We start from the raw sequence: 16,345 nt of genomic DNA, 5'->3' as shown, positions 1-16,345 counted from the left end.
GGGCTGCCGTCTATGGGGTTGCACAGAGTCAGACACGACTGAAGCGACTTAGCAGCAGCAGCAGCTAGAGACCTGATAACCTACTCTTTTATCGTTACTTCTGTTATTACCTAGAAAGGGTCTATGATCCTCTGGATCATAGAAAAAGCCAGAAAATTCCAAAAGACATCTGCTTCACTGACTATGCTAACACATTTGACTGTGGATCACGACAAACTGGAAAATTCTGAAATTCTGAAAGAGATAGGAATACCAGACCATCTTACCTGTCTCCTGAGAAACCTGTATGTAGGGCCAGAAGCAGCCGTTAGAACAGGACATGGAACAATGGACTAGTTTGAAATTGGGAAAGGAGTACATCAAGACCATATATTGTCACCCTGCTTATTTAACCTATATGCTGGGTTCATCATGCAAAATGCTGGGCTGTATACTCACAAGCTGGAATCAAGACTGCTGGGACAAATAGCAACAACCTCAGATATGCAGATGATACCACTTTAATGGTAGAAAGTGAAGAGGAACCAAAGAGTTTCTTCATGAAGGTGAAACAGGAGAGTGAAAAAGCTGGCTTAAAAACTCAACTTTTAAAAAATGAAGACCATGGCATCTGGTCCCATCACATCATGGCAAATAGATGGGGTAAAATTGGAAACAATGAAAGATTTTACTTTCTTGAGCTTCAAAATCACTGTGGACAGTGACTACAGCCACAAAATTAAAAGATGCTTGCTGCTTGGAATAAAAGCTATTAAAAAACCTAGACAGCATATTAAAAAGCAGAGACACTACTTTGCCAACAAAGGTCTCTATTGTCAAAGCTATGGTTTTTCCAGTAGTCATGTACAAATATAAGAGTTAGACCATAAAGAAGACTGAGAGCCACAAAATTGATGTTTTTGAACTGTGGTGTTGGAGAAGACTCTTGAGAGTCCCTTGGACTGCAAGGAGATCAAACCTATCAATCCTAAAGGATATCAACCTTGAAGGTTGATATTCATTGGAAGGACTGATGCTGAAACTGAAGCTCCAGTACTTTGGTCACCTAATGTGAAGAGCTGACTCATTGGAAAAGACCCTGATGCAGAGAAAGATTGAGGGCAAAAGGAGAAGGGGGTGACAGAGGATGAGACAGTTGGATGGTATCACTGACTCAATGGACATGACTTTGAGTAAACTCCAGGAGATAGTGAAGGACAGGGAAGCCTGGCATTCTGCAGTTCGTGGGGTCGCAAAGTGTCAGACACAATTAAGTGACTGAACAACAACAGACTAGGAGGAGATATTCTAAATACATACTATATCTCACAAAGTACTCAGTACAGAGTCTATGAAAATTTTCTACAAATCAATAATAAAAAGGTAGAGCAAAATGGAACAACAGACTGGTTCCAAATAGGAAAAGGAGTACGTCAAGGCTGTATATCATCACCCTGCTTATTTAATTTATATTCAGAGCACATCATGAGAAACACTGGGCTGGAGGAAGCACAAGCTGGAATCAAGATCCCGGGAAAAATATCAATAATCTCAGATATGCAAATAATACCACCCTTATGGCAGAAAGTGAAGAAGAACTAAAGAGCTTCTTGATGAAAGTGAAAGAGGAGAGTGAAAAAGTTGGCTTAAAGCTCACCATTCAGAAAACTAAGATCATGGCATCCAGTCCCATCACTTCATGGCAAATAGATGGGGAGACAGTGGCAGACTTTATTATTTTGGGCTCCAAAATCACTGCAGATGGTGATTGCAGCCATGAATTAAAAGACGCTTACTCCTTGGAAGGAAAGTCATGGCCAGCCTACACAGCATATTAAAAAGCAGAGACATTACTTTGTCAATAAAGGTCCATTTAGTCAAGGCTATGGTTTTTCCAGTGGTCATTGATGGATGTGAGAGTTGGACTATAAAGAAAGCTGAGTGCAGAAGAATTGATGCTTTTGAACTGTGGTGTTGGAGAAGACCCTTGAGAGTCGCTTGGACTGCAAGGAGATCCAACCAGTCCATCCTAAAGGAGATCAGTCCTGGGTGTTCATTGGAAGGACTGAAGCTGAAGGTGAAACTCCAATACTTTGGCCACCTGATGCAAAGAGCTGACTCATTTGAAAAGACTCTGATGCTGGGAAAGACTGAAGGTGAGAGGAGAAGGGGGTGACACAGGAGATGGTTGGATGGCATCACTGACTCAATGGACATGAGTTTGGGTAAACTCCGGGAGTTGGTGATGGACAGGGAGGCCTGCCGTGCTGTGGTCCATGGGGTCACAAAGAGTTGGACACCACTGAGCGACTGAACTGAACTGAACTGAAAACTGTCAGGTTACAGCATCTATAACTGACAGGAATTTTGGCAGAAAAAAACTGGCTCCATCTTTTAAGAAGCCTGAGCTAATATAATTTTAATGAAGTCCATAGAATTTTAATTTTAATCCAATGTGATGAGTAAAAATAGATCAAAGTCTATATTACAATGAAAGACAATAATGAGAAAAGAAAGGAGAGTCAGACGGAAATCAAGAATAACAAAGACGGGCAGGGGATGAAAGAAAACAGACAAGACAGGGAAATACCAAGTGATGAGAGAGACCAAGATGAAGAAATAAACAGAGAAACAAAAGTGAAGAGTTGATAGAGAGTGAGAGAGAGACAGACATATGGAGAGAAACAGAGAAATGAGTAAGAGGTATGGAGAGAGAAAATCAGACACAGTGTGGTTAATTCTCAAATACACTTGAAAAAGGATATAGTAAGAAGACATATAAAAGAGATACAAGGATCCTGGGAGAGAGAAAAGAGAGGTCAGCCCACACTTCTCTATCTCCCCACTCAATCATCCTTCTTTAAAAAAATTTTTTTAAAAAGCAAATTCCCTATCTCAATCATATTCACTTTGCTATAATAGGAATTAAAACATAGGGTTTCAACTTCAATAAGAGAACAGGGAAAAGATGGAAGTTGTTAGCACACGTGTAGAAAAAAGGCTAATGCCCCTCTAGAATCCTTCTGTCTGTTCCTAGATCCTTTCTCAAGCTGATTTGAGAATTATCCACGCTGTACAGAAGAAGAAATTGAATCTAATGAGACAAAAGCTTTGAACCAACAGAAGGAAACTGATCAGCTCCATGCCACTCCCCTCAAGCCCCAAAGGGCATCCTTCAAGTAACACAAGGATACTTCCTCCTTGTCCTGGTTCGCAATACTCTATCACCTCTCTGAGAAAATACCTGCACCCTTCAAGTCCCAGCCACAGTCTGATCAGGGACAGTGTCTTATTCACCTCTGTCATTTGGACATGCAGCACAGGGTATGGTACACAAAAGTCATCAGTGAGTGTTAAGTGAGTAACTGTACACTGATTCTAGACATACTCGTTTTTCCAGTGGTCGTGTATGGATGTGAGAGGTGGACTGTAAAGAAAGCTGAGCACCAAAGAATTGATGCTTTTGAACTGTGGTGTTGGAGAAGATTCTTGAGAGTCCCTTGGACTGCAAGGAGATCCAACCAGTCCTTCCTAAAGGAAATCAGTCCTGAATGTTCATTGGAAGGACTGATGCTGAAGCTGAAACTCCAATACTTTGGCCACCTGAGGTGAAGAACTGACTCATTGGAAAAGACCCTGATGCTGGGAGGGATTGGGGCAGGAGGAGAAGGGGACAACAGAGGATGAGATGGCTGGATGGCATCACTGACTTGATGGACATGAGTTTGAGCGAACTCCGGGAGTTGATGAAGGACAGGGAGGCCTGGCGTGCTGCGGTTCATGGGGTCGCAAAGAGTCGGACACAACTGAGCGACTGAACTGAACTGACTCACTTGATACCATTGCATCATGACTGGTCAACAGAAAATAGAAATCCATATCACCAAAAGTAGCATTTAATAGAAAAACCTGTAATCAGGTTTTTCTGAGTGACTGAACTGACTGTACAAGTACAGACATTGCATCATTGAGTATCCCAGGGCTTAGCACAGAACCTGCACACAGTAGGGATCCAATTAATATGTGAAAAATAAATAAACATACCTTTCTGTGCTTTGATTAGTTCCTTCCCAATTGCTAGAGTCACAAAGGCTGTGCCATTCAGAACTATGTCAGTTATTGTCTTCCAAGCATTAGGAGAGAGTCTTTCAGAGGGAGAAATAAAATTCCCTGCTGCATTGTTTATCACAATCTAACAAGTGAATAAGGCAAGTTATAGAAACTTAGATGAGGAGGAATATTTTTCCTAAAGAGCTTTTATTTCTGAAACTTAAAGCTAAAGTCCATAGTCTGTTAGGAACAATACTGTGAGATTTGGTTCAGTTTTACTTTCTGTGAGCCTTTGAAAATTTCCTATTATTGTTTACCAAATTTTGGAATTCTAATCCGTGTCTCAAAATTAGGGTAGAGTCTATTACTAAAAATATACATATAGATTAAGCATGTCTAGGATGTGATTATTTATTTCAAGGAATCTCAATTAAAGTGCCTTTAATTTCTGATATCATTTTGGCTTAACTTAGCTAATGAAATTCTTGGTTGATGACCAACTTCTTCAATAACAATAAAAATTCCACTTAGTTCTATAGTAGATATTGATTTGTCCAAAAATATCTTTAACATAGAAAAGTGCTCTCTTTGAGACTACTGGAGAAAAGGCTTCTTTCCAATATGCGAACCAAACAAAAGCAAAACATCCATGTATATCTCAGGTCTTATAAGGAGAAATCTGGAGCTTTTTTGTCCGTTTCCTTGTTTGTATTATTTTCCTCCATGGACAGAGATAATCCAAAATTATAAAGAAAAGCAAAGAGCATGAATCATTTAAACTAAATATTGTGCTCTTGGATAGCTACTCTTATTTCATAATCTTATTAAATATAGTGAAATAAAGTTTGTTCTATATGATTATAAATGTATTTTTAAAGTGTTCCTGAAAGGAAATAGTATAGCAGTCTACCTACTCTACTCCCTAGCAAAAAGAGCTGGCTTTTTGCTAGCAGAGGAAAACAGGGGCTTCTTAACACAGCACTTGCTCAGCATCAATATTTTATTTCATTAATACACCTTGGTAGGTGCTATCAACATCAAACACCTCATACTGTCGCCTCATCACCATCACACTTACATCAGGATGTCCGATGACTTTGATGGTTTCTGACACAGCGTTTTGCACCATATCAGGGTCCCTCACATCACACTGAATTGCATGAACCTGCAAAACAACAAAAACAAAAAGAGTTCTACATTTTTCAGACTTCTTAATCCAGAAGCATGAGTCACTTACTTAAGCATGTTATCATTCCGAAATCTGATTTAAATAACTTTTTAATGTACCTTATTTCCAGTTTGAGAAGATATCTGCTCTGCAGTTGCTTTCAAAACATCAATTTTTCTAGAAAGAAACACATGGTACTTTGCATGAGTTCTGAAATAACTTCATGTTATATTTTTCTTTTTAATTTCATAAATTAAGAAAGAATTTACAGTTTAAAGACATGTATTTTGAGGACAATAGAAAAGCTAAATCTATAAACAAGTTAGTTTGAGTGCATTTATTTTCCAGAAGTTAAATTTAAGCAATTTTCATATATCTGACATTAATTGATAGAATTACTTTTAAGCCAGTTAAATTTTAAATTATTTCTTTAATTATATTCTTTTCTATGTGTTTTGTTGTCCAGGCATGCTTTAGAAGGAAAATACATTCCTGGAATGATGTAAGCTTAGGTTAAACTATTTTTAAAAAATCTATGTTCTATATAAATCTATGTTACCAGATTTTATACCAAATTGATGGGTTTGGACAACCTAGATGTACTCAGAATCTTACACGCTTCAGAAAAACAAACACACAAAAGCAATGTAAATCACATAGTATTACAAAGAAAATAATATATTAACACACTTAAAAACATTGCAACATAAAAAAAAAATGTTCTGGCCAATTTGCATTAAAAGAAACATCTGAAAGAAACTCCTTTGGGCCCTTATAAATTATACAGTGACTTATCATTCAGACTATTATTTAGCCTATCTAAAAATTTTACAGTATTCCAAACTGAAAGAAAGGATAGATTTTTTGGCCAGTCTCTAAACCTCTAACTTGAATAGCTATAAGATACCAGGACATGCCTAAATAAATTCTTTCCACAAGGCCTCCCCCTTCCTATATTCATCACAATCGATGTTTTGAAATATTTGCCCGTCTTATAGGAAATGGAAGCATTCTATCCATTATCCTGGTGCAAGGTTAACTATCTACTGAATCAGTAATTATAACCACTCTCACTGAAAACAAAGGAGCCTCAATATAGTACTTTATTACTTCATACACAGAAAAAATTCTGTCGCTGAATTTGTGAAGTATATTATCAGTTCCATCATCAATCATTACTTCTATCATCACAAATAATAACTGACTTTTTCCAAGGAGATTTAAATCATCTAAAGACTATTTCATAGAGATTAAGATGCAAATCAAACAAATCTGGCAAAAAGTGTTTTCAACATTGTAGCACAGACTTATTCCATCAATAGACTCTCGCCAGGCAACTTACTGAGACTCACTCACCGGCTGGCTATCACGCACTGTGCACCCAGGCTGGACAGACAAGTTGTCATTCCTTTTCCAAGGCCAGTGCCTCCCCCGGTAATAAATGCTACTTTTCCTTGAAAACTATTGGCTGGTAGCATCACTTTTGGAAAAGGTGGAAAGAATTTAGACTGCAAAGCTTCATTGTTTTGATATAATGTTTTTGTTCCATAACTGAAAAACTAATAGAAGAAAAAAAACTGAAATAGGCATACTTGTGTTCCCACAAAAGACATGAGATTTTAAACTTATTCTTTAATATTGGTCAAATTCGTGGATTAACACAAACACTGTAAACATATTGGTACTGTATTTAACCAATTTTTGTACTTTTTCTGTTGGAATGTTAAGTAGCATAGTAGAATGGTTTATAGCAAGGGCTTTGGGGCTAGACTAGGAGAGAACTTTCTCCCTAGTCATACAACCTTCAGCAAGTTATTTAATCTCCATTTGCCTCAATTTCTTCTATAATTGGAAATAATGACGGAACCTTCCTCATGGTCATTATAAGGGTTTCACGAGACAATATAAATAATATACTTAGGAAATTGGATAGCACATAGAAAACACTCTATAAATGCTGGCATTGTTAGTTCATGTGTTTAGCTTAAATTTAACTTAAAAAAGCTTAAAGCATGTTTGTCTTTTAACAAGAACAACTTGGAAAAAAATCACATTCCATCTTTTGAATCACTTAAGAACACTATAAAAATCCTTTATAAGGTTTATCAAATCAAATGCCTCTTCTCATGTTGTCTTTGAATAATAAATTTCAAACACGAAAAAAATACTTGTTATAATTAAAATGGGGGAAACTATAAAACCATTTTCAACTAAAAAAGTATTTGGACTGCCCTATTTTGTATTTTACAGCTTACCCTCATATTACTTATCGAAAACACTGCTATTCTCTCTTTTTTAATTATGAAGACAAACTTTTAAGTGTTAAACACAGAAACAAATAAAGAGCTAACAATATTCATCAAGTGTTTACCACGTATCAGGATTAGAAACTAATTGTCACCACCCCATGAAATAGGTATTAATTCTACCCCATTGTACAGGAGGGGCCCAGAGAAGTTAAATATGTTGCCCAAGTTGCAAAACCAAGATTATAAAACCTTGCATGTTGTCTCTTTATATTCACTGAGATACTACTGAGTTTAATGATCACACTATTCGGGTATCTGATATTCCCCATCAGGTCATGGTTGTAAGATTAAAACTTCAGAATATATAATTTCCCACTAGAGCATTCTTATACATTAAATGGGCTGTCATTATTTGTCTTGAGATATCTAGAAGTTTACTGTAAGGAAACAGAAATGTAGTCAATAACTTCAGTTCAGTTGCTCATTCGTGTCCGACTCTTCGCAACCCCATGAATCAAGCACGCCAGGCCTCCCTGTCCATCACCAACTCCCAGAGTTCACTCAGATTCACGTCCATCAAGTCAGTGATGCCATCCAGCCATCTCATCCTCTGTCGTCCCCTTCTCCTCCTGCCCCCAATCCCTCCCAGCATCAGAGTCTTTTTCAATGAGTCAACCCTTCACATGAGGTGGCCAAAGTACTGGAGTTTCAGCTTCAGCATCATTCCCTCCAAAGAAATCCCAGGGCTGATCTCCTTCAGAATGGACTGGTTGCGTCTTCTCCAACACCACAGTTCAAAAGCATCAATTCTTCAGTGCTCAGCCTTCTTCACAGTCCAACTCTAACATTCATACATGACCACAGGAAAAATCATAGCCTTGACTAGACGGACCTTTGTTGGCAAAGTAATGTCTCTGCTTTTGAATATGCTATCTAGGTTGGTCATAACTTTCCTTCCAAGGAGTAAGCGTCTTTTAATTCATGGCTGCAGTCACTATCTGCAGTGATTTTGGAGCCCCCCAAAATAAAGTCTGACACTGTTTCCACTGTTTCCCCATCTATTTCCCATGAAGTGATGGGACCGGATGCCATGATCTTCGTTTTCTGAATGTTGAGCTTTAAGCCAACTTTTTCACTCTCCACTTTCACTTTCATCAAGAGGCTTTTTAGTTCCTCTACTCTTTCTGCCATAAGGGTGGTGTCATCTGCATATCTAAGGTTATTGATATTTCTCCAAGCAATCTTGATTCCAGCGTGTGTTTCTTCCAGTCCAGCGTTTCTCATGATGTACTCTGCATATAAGTTAAATAAGCAGGGTGATAATATACAGCCTTGACGTACTCCTTTTCCTATTTGGAACCAGTCTGTTGTTCCATGTCCAGTTCTAACTGTTGCTTCTTGACCTGCATACAGATTTCTCGAGAGGCAGGTCAGGTGATCTGGTATTCCCATCTCTTTCAGAATTTTCCACAGTTTATTGTGATCCACACAGTCAAAGGCTTTGGCATAGTCAATAAAGCAGAAATAGATGTTTTTCTGGAACTCTCTTGCTTTTTCCATGATCCAGCGGATGTTGGTATTTGATCTCTGGTTCCTCTCCCTTTTCTAAAACCAGCTTGAACACATGGAAGTTCACGGTTCACATACTGCTGAAGCCTGGCTTGGAGAATTTTGAGCATTACTTTAATAGCATGTGAGATGAGAGCAATTGTGTGGTAGTTTGAGCATTCTTTGGCATTGCCTTTCTTTGGGATTGGAATGAAAACTGACCTTTTCCAGTCCTGTGGCCACTGCTGAGTTTTCCAAATTTGCTAGCATATTGAGTGCAGCACTTTCACAGCATCATCTTTCAGGATTTGAAAGAGCTCAACTAGAGTTCCATCACCTCCACTAGCTTTGTTCGTAGTGATGCTTTCTAAGGCCCACTTGACTTCACATTCCAGGATGTCTGGCTCTAGGTCAGTGATGACACCATCGTGATTATCTGGGTCATGAAGATCTTTTTTGTACAGTTCTGTGTATTCTTGCCACCTCTTCTTAATATCTTCTGCTTCTGTTAGGTCCCTACCATTTCTGTCCTTTATCAAGCCCATCTTTGCATGAAATGCCCCCTTGGTATCTCTAATTTTCTTGAAGAGATCTCGTCTTTCCCATTCTGTTGTTTTCCTCTATTTCTTTGCATTGATCACTGAGTAAGGCTTTCTTATCTCTTCTTGCTATTCTTTGGAACTCTGCATTCAGATGCTTATATCTTTCCTTTTCTCTTTTGCTTTTTGCTTCTCTTCTTTTCACAGCTATTTGTAAGGCCTCCCCAGACAGCCATTTTGCTTTTTTGCATTTCTTTTCCATGGGGATGGTCTTGATCCCTGTCTCTTGTACAATGTCATGAACCTCTGTCCATAGTTCATCAGGCCCTCTATCTATCAGATCTAGGCCCTTAAATCTATTTCTCACTTCCACTGTATAATCAATAACTTAGGATAAGGCTATTCACAAGTAGAAATTGAATAAGAAAATGCTTATAATATGATGTAAAAAAAAAAAAGAGAGAGAAATATACAGGATGTCCTGAACTATAAATAAAAATACATGCTTAGAAAAAATGACTGGAAGGAAATAACAACAGTAAGTAGTGGATTCGATATTTGCCAAGTGCCAGGTCTACTTAGGACTTTCTACAACCCTATAAGGTAAACTGTATTGTCACAATAGAGTGGGAAAGACTAGAGATCCCTTCAAGAAAATTGCAGATATCAAAGGTACATTTCATGCATGGATGATCATGATAAAGGACAGAAACAGCAAGGACCTAACAGAAGCAGAAGAGATTAAGAAGTGGAAAGAATACAGAAAAAAGAATTATACTAAAAAGGTCTTAATGACCCAGATAACCATGATGGTGTGGTCATTCACCTAGAGTCATACATCCTAGAATGTGAAGTCAAGCTGGCCTTAGGAAGCATTACTATGAACAAAGCTAGTGGAGGTAATGGAATTCCAGCTGAGTGATTTCAAATCCTAAAAGATGATGCAGCTAAAGTGCTGCATTCAGTATGTCAGTGAACTTGGAAAACTCAGCAGTAGCCACACAGCTGGAAAAGGTCAGTTCTCATTGCAATCCCAAAGAAGGGCAATGCCAAAGAATGTTCAAACTATGTACAATTTCACTAATTTCACATGTTAGTAAGGTTAAGGTTAAAAATCCTTAAAGCTAGGCTTCAGCAGTACGTGAACCAAGAACTTCCAGATGTACAAGCTGGTTTAGAATGGCAGAGGAACCAGAGATCAAATTGACAATATTTGTTGGATTATGGAGAAAGCAAGGGAATTCCAGAAAAACATCTGCTTCATTGACTATGCGAAAGGATGGACTGGATCACAACAAACTGTAGAAAATTCTTAAAGAGATGGGAGTACCAACTACCTTACCTGACCCCTGAGAAAACTGTATGTGGGTCAAGAAGCTATAGTTAGAACTGGGTATGAAACAACTGACTTGTTCATGGAGTTCTCCACTGCTTCAATGGAGAAAGGAGTATGACAAGGCTGTATATTGTCACTCTACATATTTAAGTCTATGCAGAGTACATCATGAGAAATGCCAGGCTGGATGAATCACAAGCTGGAATCAAGATCTCCAGGAGAAATTACAACAACCTGAGATATGCGGACCGTAACACTATAAAAAGAGGAACTGAAGAGCCTCTTGATAAGGGTGAAAGAGGAGAGTGAAAAGCTGGCTTGAAACTCAACATTAAAAAAAACTAAGATCATGGCATCCAGTCCCATCACTTCATGGCAAATACAAGGAGAAAAAGTGGATGCAATGACAGATTTTATTTTCTTGGGCTCCAAAATCACCAGGGATAGTGACTGCAGCCATGAAATTAAAAGACACTTGCTCCTTGGAATGGAAGTTATGCCAAACCTAGACAGTGTATTAAAAAGCAGAGACATTACTTTGCTGACAAAGGTTCATCTAGTCAAAGCTACGGTTTGTCCAGTAGTCATGTATGAATGTGACAGTTGGACCATAAAGAAAGCTGAGAGTCAAAGAACTGATGCTTTTGAATTGTGGTGCTAGAGAAGGCTCTTGAGAATCTCTTGGACTGCAAGGAGATCAAACTAGTCAATCCTAAAGGAAATCAACCATGAATATTTATTGGACGGACTGATGCTTAAGCTGAAGCTCCAATACTTTGGCCACCTGATGTAAAGAGATTGGAAAAGCCTTGATCCTGGGAAAGACTGAAGGCAAAAGGAGATGTGGGCAACTGAGGATGAGATGGTTAGATAGCATCACCAACTCAATGGCCATGAATTTGAGCAAATTCCAGGGGATAGTTGAGGACAGAGGAGCTTGGCATGCTGCAGTCCATGGGGTCACAAAGAGTTGGAGACAACTTAGGGGACAAAAACAACAACAACACTGTTACTCCAACTTTATAGATGAGAAAACTGAAGCAAACAGGTAGGTCAAGTAACTAACTTTTAGAGGCAAATAATGAAAGTAGTAAAGATTCAAATCTAAGATGTATCTGACTTCATTCATTACCTTTCACAGTCATTATGTATGACTAGGTAATGGGATAATAGAAGATTACTTGTTCTTTTTGTTAGGTTGGTTGATTTTGAGTAATTTCAAATTTTATTCAATAAATATTAGTCTGATTTGATTTTTAAACCAGGGGGAAAAAGTTACTGAAGGATAAAATTTGAAAATGTGATAAATGATAAAGAAAAATGTGCAGATCTGGTCATCTTCCAAGCTGGTCATTATATTTCCTTTAGTTTCATGTTGACAAAGCCTTGAAGGACTTCTTATCTCTCCTTGTTATTCTCTGGAACTCTGCATTCACTTGGATATATATTTTCCTTTCTCCTTTGCCTCTCGCTTCTCTTTTTCCTCAGCTATTTGTTAAGGCCTTCTCAAACAACCACTTTGCCTTCTTGCATTTCTTTTTTGGGGGGATGGTTTTGGTCATCACCTCCTATACAATGTTACAAACCTCTATCCATAGTTCTTCAGCCACTCTGTCTACCAGATCTAGTCCCCTGAATCTATTCGTCACCTCCACTGTATAATCATAAGCAATTTGAATGTCCTAATGGCTTTCCAGTACTTTGGCCACCTCATGCGAAGAGCTGACTCATTGGAAAAGACTCTGATGCTGGGAGGGATTGGGGGCAGGAGGAAAAGGGGACGACAGAGGATGAGATGGCTGGATGGCATCACAGACTCGAGGACGTGAGTTTGAGTGAACTCCAGGAGTTGGTGATGGACAGGGAGGCCTGGCGTGCTGTGATTCATGGGGTCGCAAAGAGTCGGACACGACTGAGCAACTGAACTGAACTGAACTGAACTGAATGGCTTTCCCTACTTTCTTCAAATTGAGTTTGAATTTTACAATAAGGAGCTGATGATCTGAGCCACAGTCAGCTCCAGGTCTTGTTTTGCTGACTCTATAGGGCTTCTCCATCTACCGCTACAAAGAATATAATCAATCTGATTTTGGTATTGACCATCTGGTGATGTCTATGTGAAGAGTTGTCTCTTGTGTCATTGGAAAAGGGTGTTTACTATGACAAGTGTGTTTTCTTGGCAAAACTCTGTTAGCCTATGCCCTGCTTCATTTTGCACTCCAAGGGCAAATTTGCCTGTTATTCCAGGTATCTCTTTACCTTCTACTTTTGTATCCTAGTCCACTATGATGAAAAGGACATCTTTTGTGTGTGTGTGTGTGTTAGTTCTAGGAGATCTTGTAGGTCTTCAAAGAACCATTCAACTTCAGCTTCTTCGGCATTAGTGGCTGGGGCATAGACTTTATTTACTGTGACGTTGAATGGTTTGCCTTGGAAACAAACTGAGATCATTCTGTCATTTTTGAGATTGCATTCAAGTACTCTTTTGTTGACTATGATGGCTACTCCATTCCTTGTAAGATTCTTGCCCACAGTAGTAGATATAATGGTCACTTGAATTAAAATTAATTAAAATTCTCCCATTCCTGTCCATTTTGTTCACTGATACCTAAAATACTGATGTTCACTCTTGCCATCTCCTATTTGACCACATCCGATTTACCCTGATTAGCATGCATGCACACAAAAGGTGGAGTAACACCTGAGTCTGAGTTGACTCAACACTGCCCACAACAAGTCCAGAGACCTTCCTACAAATATTGGATGACTTTCTGAGCAGGGAGATTGACTGAAGAAAACTGTGGGCAGAGGAAAATGAAGGAATCACAAGGATATTCTTCATACTGCCACTCTCCATATATTTCTCTCTTTTTTCTCATACGTTCTTATGTTGTCCTTTCTTTATTATTCCCTTAACTTTCACTTTTTAACCTACTTTTTCCAGTTTTAAAACATCTTATTTTTTTTTTAATTCATTTCATTTTTTTCCTGTTTTGAGGGTACTATGTAGTTATATTGCATTTTCCCCCATGCTTTCATTTTGCATTTTTGCTAGTCATGTTTTTACTACACATTTTCACTTAGGGGCTTGTTTATTAGCTTGATTGCTCTCTTCTGTTTTGACTCTAGTTTTTATCCTTTTCTCTGTTTTCTCTCTTCTTTTTATAAGTGTGCGAGTTTCTTTGGGTGTTACTGGCTACTGAGTGTTGCTTTCACCATTAGTCTTGGAGTTTTGTCCCACATGGCCTATGAAGTCTTGCTGCTACAGTTAGGGGTCGAGCCTGAGCCCCCGAGGTGGGAGACCCGAGTCTAGGACCTGGGACCACCAGAGAACTCCCAACTTCATGGAACATTAATCGTGAGCGCTCTGCCAAAGGCCTCCCATCTCAACACTAAGACCAAGCCCACCCAAAAGCTAGCAAGCCCGTGTCATGCCAGTACTTTAGCAAAACAGGAACGCAACTTTGTTCATGAGCAGAAAGGCTGCCCAAAGCCGCACCAAGGCACAGACACCCAAAAAACACGACTGGAAACGGCACTACCCTTCAGAGAGACAAGATCCAGCTCCATGCACCAGAACACAGACACACATTCCCCCAACCAACAGACTTTCATAAGGCACTAGTCCAACTCCACCCACAAGGGGCAGATTTCACAACTGAGATGAACTATGACCTACCACCAGGCAGAAAGGAGACTCCAAACTCAGTAAGCTAAATAAAATAAAAAGACAGAAACATGCAGCAAATTTAAGGGCCATGGTAAAAACAAAAACAGAAAAACAAGGCCAAACAAATGAGGAGGAAATAAACAGCTTACCTGAAAAAGAATTCAGAGTAATGAAAGTAAAGATGATCCAAAATCTTGGAAATAAAATGAAGGCACAGATAAATAGACTCGAGGCAGGGATTGAGAAGATACAAGACAAAGTTAAAGAGGACCTAGAAGAATTAAAGAATAGACAATCAGCAATGAACAATACAATAACTGAGAGCAGGAACCAACAGCAGAATAACTGAGGCAGAAGAACAGACAAGTGAATCAGAAAGTAGAACGGTAAAAATCAGTGAAGCAAAGCAGAATAAAGGGAAAAGAATAAAAAGAAATGAGGAAGTCTCAGAGATATCTGGGACAACATTAAGTGGACCAACATTCGAATTATAGGGGTTCCAGAAGAAGAAGAAGAAAAGAAAAGGCATGAAAAAAATATTTGAGATTAGAGTTGAAAACTTCCCTAACATTGGAAAGGAACTAGCCTACCAAGACAGGTAGGCTAGGTAGGCTCTCTCCTACCAAGAGAGCCCATACAGGCTAAACCCAAGGAGAAAAACCCAAGACACATATTAATTGAACTAATGAAAATTAAATACAAAGAACAAGTACTAAAAGCAGCAAGGGAGAAGCCACAAATAACTTACAAGGGGATCCTCCTAAGGCTAACAGTTGATTTTTCAACAGAAACTCTGCAGGCTAGAAGGGAATGGGAGGCTATACTTCAAGTGATAAAAGGAAAAAAAACCTACAACCAAGATTACTCTTTTTAGCAAGGATCTCATTCAGATTTGAAGGAGAAAGCAAAAGCTTTACAGCCAAGCCAAAGTTAAGAAAATTCAGCACCACCAAACCAACGTTACAGCAAATGCTCAAGGAACTTTTCTAGACAGGAAATACAAGAGAAAGAAAAGGTCTACAAAAGCAAATACAATACAGTAAATGGTAATAGGATCATGGGTGTGCATACTCAGTCACTTCAGTCATGTCTGACTCTTTGCAACCCTGTGGACTATAGCCTGCCAGGCTTCGCTATCTATGGGATTCTCCAGGCAAGAACACTAGAGTGGGTCCCCATGCCCTCCTTACAGGGGATCCTCCCAACCCAGGGACCAAACCTATGTCTCCTGCATCTCTTGCACTGCAGGCAGATTCTTTACTGCTCATTCACCAAGGGAGCACAGACATAACAATAATTATCTTAAACGTAAATGGACTAAATGCTACAACCAAAAGACACAGACTAGCTAAATGGATACAAAAAACAAGACCCCTATATACGCTATCTACAAGAGATTCACTTTAGACCTAAGCACAAATACAGACTGAAAGCGAAGGGCTAGAAAAAGATATTCCATACAAACAGAAATCAAAAGAAAGCAGGTGCAGCAACACTCACGTCAGCTAAAGTAGATTCATGTTGATGTACGGCAGAAACCAACACAGTACAGTAAGCGGTTATCCTCCAATCAGAAATAAGTAATTCTTTAAATGTCAATTTCGTGAAGACCAAACAATCTTATTTGTCAAGCAACTTTGAAAGTGCACACTTTTGCATTTCTAAAGGAATTCATATAGTGCACAAACAGAGTAAGCCTACAATAACTACTTTGGAATTTATTTTATCCAGTTGCTAGAAGGCATAAGCCTGTGACATGCATGCATTCTTTTCAGTGCCCAGACCCTACTGTCACTTCCACATAAT

At 38.8% G+C, this 16,345-nt stretch overlaps 1 protein-coding gene across 4 annotated transcripts in view; it reads right to left on the bottom strand.

Annotated features, from left to right (window-relative positions):
* Positions 1-16,345, bottom strand: part of DECR1 (2,4-dienoyl-CoA reductase 1) — a 43,536-nt gene that overhangs the window by 16,208 nt on the left and 10,983 nt on the right. For 3 of the 4 annotated variants that reach the window (XM_086335880.1, XM_086335878.1, XM_086335879.1), the window contains 4 exons: positions 6,554-6,756; positions 5,317-5,374; positions 5,108-5,194; positions 4,024-4,171 (listed from right to left, as the gene is read on the bottom strand). In XM_086335880.1, the coding sequence (XP_086192006.1) occupies positions 4,024-4,171; positions 5,108-5,194; positions 5,317-5,374; positions 6,554-6,675 (415 nt within the window). In that variant the 5' untranslated portion in view covers positions 6,676-6,756. The remainder of the gene's footprint in view (positions 1-4,023; positions 4,172-5,107; positions 5,195-5,316; positions 5,375-6,553; positions 6,757-16,345) is intronic. The other variant, XM_086335881.1, reaches the window with a different exon arrangement.

The sequence above is a fragment of the Bos grunniens genome, chromosome 14, assembly GCF_055505025.1.
Source record: "Bos grunniens cultivar Pamir isolate PY7600 chromosome 14, Bosgru_T2T1.0, whole genome shotgun sequence".
Taxonomy (NCBI): Eukaryota; Metazoa; Chordata; class Mammalia; order Artiodactyla; family Bovidae; genus Bos; species Bos grunniens.
Note: the sequence above shows the minus strand (reverse complement) of the source record. Positions and strands in the feature narration are given on the sequence as shown.